This window comes from Lupinus angustifolius, chromosome LG08 (genome assembly GCF_001865875.1).
Source record: "Lupinus angustifolius cultivar Tanjil chromosome LG08, LupAngTanjil_v1.0, whole genome shotgun sequence".
Classification (NCBI taxonomy): Eukaryota; Viridiplantae; Streptophyta; class Magnoliopsida; order Fabales; family Fabaceae; genus Lupinus; species Lupinus angustifolius.
In genome coordinates this window covers 24,833,310-24,842,830 of record NC_032016.1, presented here as the reverse complement: position 1 = coordinate 24,842,830, position 9,521 = coordinate 24,833,310, and the positions used below count along the sequence as shown (strand labels likewise).

The 9,521-nt window shown below is 35.0% G+C and overlaps 4 protein-coding genes across 6 annotated transcripts in view; 3 read left to right on the top strand and 1 right to left on the bottom strand.

The window, feature by feature from the left end:
- The window catches only part of LOC109355525 (anamorsin homolog), a 6,357-nt gene extending 5,226 nt beyond the window's left edge, over window positions 1-1,131 (top strand). Inside the window, exons 7-8 of the mRNA XM_019598723.1 lie at window positions 716-790; window positions 885-1,131. Coding sequence (XP_019454268.1) covers window positions 716-790; window positions 885-923 — 114 coding nt within the window. The 3' untranslated portion in view covers window positions 924-1,131. The remainder of the gene's footprint in view (window positions 1-715; window positions 791-884) is intronic.
- LOC109355522 (U11/U12 small nuclear ribonucleoprotein 25 kDa protein) overlaps window positions 1-9,521 on the top strand; it is a 27,344-nt gene that overhangs the window by 8,302 nt on the left and 9,521 nt on the right. The window lies entirely within an intron of this gene.
- The window catches only part of LOC109355519 (MAP3K epsilon protein kinase 1-like), a 33,190-nt gene that overhangs the window by 18,181 nt on the left and 5,488 nt on the right, over window positions 1-9,521 (bottom strand). For all 3 annotated transcript variants that reach the window (XM_019598714.1, XM_019598715.1, XM_019598716.1), the window contains 6 exons: window positions 4,622-4,695; window positions 4,437-4,527; window positions 4,263-4,346; window positions 3,783-3,884; window positions 3,347-3,478; window positions 3,021-3,092 (listed from right to left, as the gene is read on the bottom strand). In XM_019598714.1, coding sequence (XP_019454259.1) covers window positions 3,021-3,092; window positions 3,347-3,478; window positions 3,783-3,884; window positions 4,263-4,346; window positions 4,437-4,527; window positions 4,622-4,695 — 555 coding nt within the window. The remainder of the gene's footprint in view (window positions 1-3,020; window positions 3,093-3,346; window positions 3,479-3,782; window positions 3,885-4,262; window positions 4,347-4,436; window positions 4,528-4,621; window positions 4,696-9,521) is intronic.
- On the top strand, window positions 5,444-9,466 carry LOC109355518 (MAP3K epsilon protein kinase 1-like). The gene is made up of 8 exons (XM_019598713.1): window positions 5,444-5,535; window positions 5,624-5,707; window positions 6,019-6,851; window positions 7,448-7,824; window positions 7,913-8,047; window positions 8,403-8,809; window positions 8,921-9,035; window positions 9,115-9,466. The coding sequence occupies exons 1-8, from the start codon at window positions 5,456-5,458 to the stop codon at window positions 9,274-9,276; spliced, it is 2,193 nt and encodes a 730-aa protein (XP_019454258.1). The 5' UTR covers window positions 5,444-5,455; the 3' UTR covers window positions 9,277-9,466.

The following is a 9,521-nucleotide window of genomic DNA, read 5'->3' as shown; positions in this document are numbered from 1 at the left end:
TGTTTGGTGTGACCAATGTATTGTATAAGCTTATATGTCATACCCTCCAAAAACCATTGAACAATCAGTCCCATGACCATTTGCTTGCTCACTTTCCACCATCTAGGTAAATGGGAAGAAGCATACACTCAACTTGATTTGGCTTATTGAAGCCAAATGTTTTTCATGGGCACACGCAGAACGAGTTCATTGAACACCAACATTAATGGGCTATGTCATTTGCTTGAGGTGTCATGCTTGAAAGTTACTCTGATGTTCCTCAACTCTAAAAATATATTTGATTCCAATACATAAATTGTGGGAATGTGTTTTCAGTTTGTTATAAATTCAACCTGAATAAGTTTTTAAAATAATAACAATAATTTTTATAACTTGATTTTGGGATTAGGTTTCATATATACATGTTAATTTTGGGATTAGGGTTCATATATATTTCTTTTACATGCACAAAAGAAAAGGTGTTTTTGTAATAAAAAATTGTATCCTATCCAGTATTATAAATCATATCACATGAAATTTCCATTCCTTCCAATTCATCTATTGAAGCTTTGCAGAATTAGTAATTTTAAATATTCTTCTAAATTCATTTAGCCAACCACACCTAATGCAAAAATTGTGAATAATACCCTCCATTGCATCACTCTATCCTCTAATGCTGCTTCAGACTTGGCACCTATTTTTGGCATTACTCTCAGAAGTTGTTTTTGGTCTACAGTGTGGGCTAGGGGATGCTTTCAGGTGCAGTACATGCCCTTACAAAGGTCTCCCTCCCTTCAAATTGGGCGAGAAGGTAGTTAGTTTCCATGAGCTGTTTGGTGCCATTTCCATGGTAGGGCCTAGAACATTTCTTTAAAGAAAAAGTAATTGATTATTCTTTTATGCAGGTAGCACTATCCACTAATTTCCTTGCTGCAGACATATGATGGAAAAGGATACATCACACTTTGTTTCTGGTATGATAAATGTAATTAACCACATCATTATATGATATGTGGTTATTAGTTCCCTAATTATATTGATTAAGATTTGGAATTACTCTGTCCTATAAAGAGACAGAATTACTCTTCTGTGTGATTTTATAATTACTCTTCTGTGTGATTTTATAATTACTCTTCTGTGTGATTTTATAATTCCTCTTCCAGCAAAAACCAAACTCTCACTGTTCCAAAGTGATCCATGGTATGATGATTATTTGATATAATTTAATTTTCTCATAAAACTTGCTTTCTCATAAATGGATGAAATTTTATTTTGCTTATTAGCTTAATGGTACTATCTGCTCCAGTTCCCCATGTATATGTTTCGCATGAAAAGATATAGAATGATGCAGTTGTTGCAACAAAGTTAACAGAGGCTGATGTTAATACTCATTCAGTTGTTGGAACACCATATTGGGTGGCCCCAGAGGTATTAATTGTGTGATTTTCTTCTGCAAACCTAATAATTTGGATTGTGGGTTATAGAAGTGGTCTCTAATTTGATGTTTTCGAGGGTGATCACAGATAACTGTGCTTTAATTTTCCAGGTTATAGAAATGTATGGTGTGTGTGCTGCTTCTGACATTTGGAGTCTTGACTGTACGGTTATTGAACTTCTTACATGTGTGCCTCTTTACTATGATTTGCAGCCTATGTCGGCTCTTTTACGTATTGTCAAAGTTTGCTTATGTTAATAATTTATTGTTTCTTCAATATATCATGGGTCATAGTATCTGGGTTTCTTATAGCAATTGGCTAGATGATGATATTGATAGCTACACTTGATTGTAATTTGTATAGTAGTAAGTTGATATCCCACAAATTGGAGCATTTTCAGTAATCCAATGTTCTTGAAATGCTCTATAGCGCTATTAGAATATGATTTATATTTTATAGTGTAAAGAAACTTTGTACTTATTCCTTGAATTTTTTTCCCAGGATGAGCATCATCCAATTCCTGATAGCCTGTCACCTGACATCACTGATTTTCTGCACCATTGCTTTCAAAAGGTAAACTGGATTAGTAGTAGCGTAGGAATATTATGACTTGTTTTTACATGTCTTACAAATGGAGATCACCTTTTGTATATCCGCGTTTAACTTGATGAATGCTACTGCATTATTTGTATATTTGTTCCGAAGCTTACACTAGAGTGATGCCGTCATTATTGTCTATGTAGTTTTCTAACTCTACATTGTATTTGTAGGATAGGAAAAATGAATATCAGTTTTGATCCATACATTTAATAATTTCATATCAAACTGGTGAATAAGCTTTACATAATGTTTTGTTGCATATGTCAGGATGTTAGACAAAGACCTGATGCTAAAACACTACTGTCGCACCCTGGATCCAAAACTGTAGACGTGTTCTGCAGTCTTCTCTTCGTCACAGTGGAACATTAAAGTAAATAGCATGAGATATTATTGCTCTGTTATAATATGTTAGTTCTTTTGGTTGTACTTCAGTTGTATTGATAGTGAGTGATACTACCTATATTGATTCAATTGACAATTAGTCACAACATGGTTTTATTCTGGTGTGTTTGTGATGTCAGGGGATGTTTGTGATGTCAGTATACATAATGTTTGTGATTCAACCAAAAGAACTAACATATTATAACAGAGCAATAATATCTCATGCTATTTACTTTAATGTTCCACTGTGACGAAGAGAAGACTGCAGAACACGTCTACAGTTTTGGATCCAGGGGTGCGACACTAGTGTTTTAGCATCAGGTCGTCTTTGTCTAGCATCCTGATATATGCAACAAAACATTATGTAAAGCTTATTCACCAGTTTGATATGAAATTATTAAATGTATGGATCAAAACTGATATTCATTTTTCCTATCCTACAAATACAATGTAGAGTTAGAAAACTACATACACAACAATGACGACATCACTCTAGTGTAAGCTTCGGAACAAATATACAAATAATGCAGTAGCATTCATCAACTTAAAAGCAGATATACAAAAGGTGATCTCCATTTGTAAGACAAGTCATAATATTCCTACACTATTACTAATCCAGTTTACCTTTTGAAAGCAATGGTGCAGAAAATCAGTGATGTCAGGTGACAAGCTATCAGGAATTGGAGGATGCTCATCCTGGGAGAAAAGTCAAAGAATAAGTACAAAGTTTCTTTACACTATAAAATATAAATTATATTATAATAGCGCTATAGAGCATTTCAAGAACACGGAATTACTGAAAATGCTCCATTTTGTGGGATATCAACTTACTGCTATACAAATTACAATCAAGTGTAGCTACCAATATCATCATCTAGCCAATTGCTATAAGAAACCCAGATACTAGGACCCATGATTGAAGAAACAATAAATTATTAACATAAGCAAACCTGGACAATACGGAAAAGAGCTGGCATATGCTGCAAATCATAGTAAGGAGGCACACATGTAAGAAGTTCAATAACCGTACAGCCAACACTCCAAATGTCAGAAGCAGCACACACACCAGACATTTCTATAACCTGGAAAATTAAAGCACAGTTGTCTGTGATCATCCTTGAAAACATCAAATTAGAGACCATTTCTATAACCCACAATCCAAATTATTAGGCTTGCAGTCAGCAAGGTGCTAAGCATAGCAAATGAACTACCTTTTCTGATTAAGAAAAAAATATAATAAAAATGAGAGGGGATACAGTACATGTTGAGTACCGAAAAATTATATTTTGCATACCACTCCAGTGTTACTGTTAGTAAATGATTTAAACGAAGCAAGGATCAAAAGCTCTAAGCAAATTTAGCAGAAGAAAATCATACAATTAATACCTCTGGGGCCATCCAATATGGTGTTCCAACAACTGAATGAGTATTAACATCAGCCTCTGTTAACTTTGTTGCAACACCAAAATCAGCAAGTTTGACTAGACCCTGAAAGCAGAATTTATGTAATTAGTGAGAATTAATACAAAATTTCTAGATCTAACCCAAAGAAGAAAACATAGACTCGAGCATGGAAAATTATGATGGGATCGAGGCGACATGAAAGGAGACTCGGTGAGACTACAATTCCATCATATGAAGTATACCATGGAAAAGTATGACAAGATTAAAAACAATGATGACATACATCATACTTTTTTCATAGAAAGATGCAAAATATAATTATCCGGTGCTCATCATGTACTCAGAAAAGCCATCTATATCATGATGCAATCGATCAAGTCCAAGTAAAAGGAGGGATTATATGATAAGAAAACTGACAACCCTAGTGTATAACTAAGAACAAAAAAATAGGAGTAGGCTTGCCTCTTTAGTTGTCAATATGTTAGCACCCTTAATATCCCGATGGATAACACCCTGTTCATGTAGATAAACCAAGCCTTCCAACACCTATCTCATCATATAATGCATTTAGTATAAAATCCAAAAAATAAACCAAAACCTTTTAAAACCTCAATGAATTGTCTTACACCTACAAACCTGGCCAATATAAACTGCAACCAATGATTCTGGAAATGGTCCAAATTTATTGGGCTTGATAATATTTGCAAGCGAGCCATTCTCAACATACCTAGAAGTTACAAACATGTAGCAAATCCATTAACTCCACTAAATTTTCTTCAAATGATACTATGATTGAATCTTCTTAAATTGAGATCACTTACTCCAAAATTATGTGCAGATGACTCTTTGTCTTTAAGGATCCAAGATACTTTACAATGTTTTTGTGATTCAAATTCTGTAAAATAGTAATCATTTAACAAACATGTGCACAATATAAGAACCCGAGATTAAGCCAATAAAGTAATTATTATAGCATCAGAGAACATAAACACTGGTATATATATTTTTAGAGTGAAAATTTGAGAAGAGAATTCATCTAGAGAATGTAGAAAAGTGGTAAGAGAACAAGAGGTTCTCTGTGAAACCAAAAAGATGGGGACAACAGAAAAGAATTTGAAAATAGTACATCAGCACAGGAGAGCTCTTCAATCCTCTGATAATATGAAAGAGGAACTCTTCTACACTAAACTCAAGCTTAAAGCCAGGGACTCAGTATCATATTGTGAACACTTGGAAAATGATAGTGTACTGGAATGGAAGGTGAAGGAACAAAGAGAGAGGGAGAAAGAGAATCTGTGATGAAACTAAAATGGAAACTATAACTAACTGAGCTCAATTCTGTAACTGCCTGATACATTTGTCATAACTGTATGACTACTGTCAACTGTGACAGTTGTCACTTAATGTACCAATCACTAACTAACTAGTAATCCAAGAATAATCATTTTAGAATAAATAATATTTATAATACTCTACACTCAGGATTATGAATACTAGTATAATATTACTGGGACAATTACCTCAAACATTGGCTGTCCTTATGCTTCGTTGTATCACTTTTTTTTAAAGGAATGCTTGGTTATATTAATGGATGTCCTCAAATATCCTGTTTGAGCTATATGTATTGGAATATTTCATGGCAGATTCCTGCAATCATGAGCTTTGCAGTACCTGATCGTCCCCGAGAGATTCGTATGGAAGCAGCTTATTTTTTGCAGCAACTTTGTCAGTCTAGGTCTGGAGTGTATTTTATTTGTCATTATTACATGGATTCTTTTGTCTTGAAAATGAAGCTTGGTATTGATTGTTAACGCTTGGTGTAGTTCCTTGACATTACAAATGTTTATAGCTTGCCGTGGAATACCTGTTTTGGTGGGATTTCTTGAGGCTGATTATGCCAAGTACAGGTCAGTTGTTGTTTGTAAATTTCACTTATATGGAACTATGGACATTTTCTGGGTTGGTTTTGTTCTTCATTCTTGAAACTGCCTAACTTGTAGATTTTGATTTGGTGCCTTATGATTTTCAGCAAGGTTTTCGATATGCTATACTTCTCTATGATTGATTGCTTACTATATGTTGTAGTTCCTTTATCATACAAACAAAAAACAGACTTTTCTGCTCTTTCCATTTGCTTCTTCTACCCTGCAAGTGCATCAACTTGTGCTTTGTATTAAAAAAATTGTATAATAAAATCTGCCCACAAAACTTGTCTCAGGGAAATGGTTCATCTGGCTATTGATGGCATGTGGCAAGTATTTAAGCTTCAGCAGTCAACACCCAGAAATGATTTTTGTCGGATAGCTGCAAAGAATGGAGTACTCCTTAGGCTTATAAATACTCTTTACAGCCTAAATGAGGCAACCCGACTCGCTTCTATGTCTGTTGGAGGTGGATTTTTGATTGATGGTTCAGCTCAACGGGCACATTCTGCTATCTTAGATTCTACACATCCTTCTATTGTTCAGAATGAGGCACTGTTCTCTTCAGTAGATCAGCATGATCTACATAAAGTGAAGCGTGGAGTACTTGATCATCACTTAGAACCTTCACATGCTCCAACTTCCAACCCTCATAGATCAGATGCTAATCACCCCATTGATATTGACAGGCCTCGATCTAGCAATGCAGCAGCTGAAGTTGTGCCACTGGAGAAGATTTCAAATCTAGCTTTCAGAGAATCTTCAGTAGGTGCGTTAAAAGAGAGAGAGAATGTGGATCGTTGGAAAATTGATCCTTCTCGGGCATATTTTGAACCCAGACAGCAGCGTGTTAGTATTTCTTCTAGCAGGACGTCACCAGATAGGCGTCTGAAATTGACAGAACCCACATCAAATGGGTTATCAGTTACAGGAACTACACGACAAGAGCAAGTTAGGCCTCTTCTTAGCTTGTTGGACAAAGAGCCACCATCTGGATGTTTATCTGGCCAGCTTGAGTATGTACGTCAGTTTTCGGGATTAGAAAGACATGAAAGTGTACTCCCTTTGTTACATGCCTCAGAAAAGAAAACAAATGGTGAACTAGACTTTTTGATGGCAGAATTTGCAGGTAGACAGGATCTGTCTGCTTCTTTTGTTGAAGATATTTTAACAGAGATAAGTAACAGAAAATTACAAATAATCTAAGCAATCATTAAAATTTACAATAAACTTTCCACACTTAAATCTGTCATCAAAAGTTCCCTTGTTTAACCTTTCTGGGAATACTCATTTCTCATAATAATTGTATTTTAAAGAATAGGTTATTTCAAGTACACTTCACAAAGAATTGCTGGCTTCAAAACTTCTAGTTTAACAACAATGCTCGGTTGCTTCTAGGTTTTGTTATTGCAAGAATTGGAATAATTATGCTAAGAGTCTACCTTGAATATTTTCTTAGTTTTTGTCTGTACATAAGTTCTGGTATGATATTGTTGGTATTTAAAACTTAAAAAGTCTTTCATTCATATTCATATTGAATATCTAAAAGCATGGTGATTCATGAAATAGTGTTCAACAATATATCCTGCCATCAACATTGCTATGAAAACTTCAAATGATTCTAAGGTTTCTGATCTATTTAACAGTAACTTTTCTCTTATATTGTAATTTGACTGTGAATTGCATTTGTGTGAATGGCATACTGGTTGTGTGGTTAAGGTGCAGATGTTTCTCAACATGCAAGAGAAAATGGAAATCTGGACTCCGGTGCTAGAGTGTCTCGCAAAGTTGCTCCCAAGAAATTAGGGACTGAAGGAGCTGCTTCCACACCTGGGATTGTATCTCAGACAGCATCATGTGTACTGTCCGGTTCTGGTGTTCTAAATGCTATGCCAGGTAGTTCTACTTCATCTGGGATACTTTCCCACATGGTTTCACCATTGAATACAGATGTTGCCAGGGAATACCTAGAAAAGGTGGCAGATCTTCTGCTCGAGTTTGCACAAGCAGACACTACAGTGAAGTCTTACATGTGTAGCCAAAGCTTGCTTAGTCGTCTTTTCCAGATGTTTAATAGGGTGGAGCCTCCTATTCTGTTGAAGGTGTAACACAACCTTCCCTTTAATAGTTCATCTCATATCCTACAACTTTAGTTTCTGACTGTTTATGTATTGGCACCTTGTTTTCTAGATACTGAAGTGCATTAATCATTTGTCAACTGATCCAAATTGCTTAGAAAATCTTCAACGTGCTGAAGCAATAAAATATTTGATTCCGAATCTTGAACTCAAAGAAGGGTCTCTAGTATCAGAGATACGTCATGAGGTGAGTCTTGCTGATCTCATGTTTATTTTTTAAGCAAATATTCTATCCACTGTTCTACTAAATATGTATTAAAACTTGTTCTCAACATGTGTGATTGATTGGTAGTTAGTTTTACTAATGTTTCTCATCAACTTTTTATACAATGCTCTCTCTATTCTTTAGTGTTAATTTCAAATAAATTTAGCAGTGGTATGTAGTAAATACAAAGTTCTTATACTATCCGAAAAATATATTGTGAGCTTTTCAGACCTACTTTTTCCATGTCATTTCACTGCTGCCTTTTATTTTATAGAGGTGTGTGATTTTATAGATATCTAAAGTTGGCTTAAATCTCATATTTTCATTTCTTATATAGGTCTTGAACGCGCTGTTCAATTTATGCAAGATAAATAAGAGGAGACAAGAACAAGCAGCTGAAAATGGGATCATTCCCCATTTGTTGCAATTCATCACATCAAACTCTCCTCTGAGACAATATGCATTGCCTCTGCTGTGTGACATGGCTCATGCATCTCGCAATTCAAGGGAGCAGTTAAGGGCTCATGGTGGTTTGGATGTCTATTTGAACCTCCTTGAAGATCAGATTTGGTCTGTGACTGCACTAGATTCCATTGCTATTTGCTTAGCCCATGACAATGACAACAAGAAAGTTGAACAAGCATTGCTGAAAAAGGATGCAGTTCAGAAGCTTGTGATGTTCTTCCAGTGCTGTCCAGAGCAGCATTTTGTACACATACTGGAGCCATTCTTGAAAATCATCACGTACCCATTTTTATATAATACCATGCCATGTTATAACTGTACTTGTCTCCAAATGCTATCATTCTTCTGATTTTCTATTTAACCAATATCATTATATCACCTATATTGCAGAAAATCTGCACGAATCAATACGACATTAGCTGTTAATGGGTTAACGCCATTGCTTATCGCAAGGCTTGATCATCAGGATGCTATAGCTCGTCTCAATTTACTCAGGCTCATCAAGGTATGCATACATGGCATTTATGATACATATATTGGATCTCTTAGAAATAGTTATGGATCTGTTAAAAAAGTTATATCAGGCTGTTTATGAGCACCACCCACAACCAAAGAAGTTGATAGTAGAGAATGAGTTACCTGAGAAACTTCAAAACTTAATAGGGGAAAGGAAAGATGGACAAGTATTAGTCAAACAGATGGCAACTTCATTACTTAAAGCTCTACATATCAACACAGTTTTGTGAAATTAGATTTTAATACTCATTTTCATTTAGAAGAAATATTTATGGTTGTATGTATATATAAGTTTTCCCTCTTATTTGGGTTCCTTAGTTTATTTATTGTTTGGTTGTAGCTGATTTTCTGGCTTCAATCAATGACATGGTGGCTAAAATGCCTTTTTTGCAATCTATTTGAGTGGCAAGGGCTACACATATCTCTTGTATCACATTTTTCTTTTACTATACATACATTAAATTGCTATATATAT

Bases quoted from the DNA above. Each gene is read 5' to 3' on its own strand.
- LOC109355518 (XM_019598713.1), top strand. From the start codon at position 5,456: ATGAGCTTTGCAGTACCTGATCGTCCCCGAGAGATTCGTATGGAAGCA. The intron at 7,825-7,912 runs GTGTAACACAAC...CTTGTTTTCTAG, and splicing joins AGCCTCCTATTCTGTTGAAG to ATACTGAAGTGCATTAATCA. The intron at 8,810-8,920 runs GTACCCATTTTT...CCTATATTGCAG, and splicing joins CCATTCTTGAAAATCATCAC to AAAATCTGCACGAATCAATA.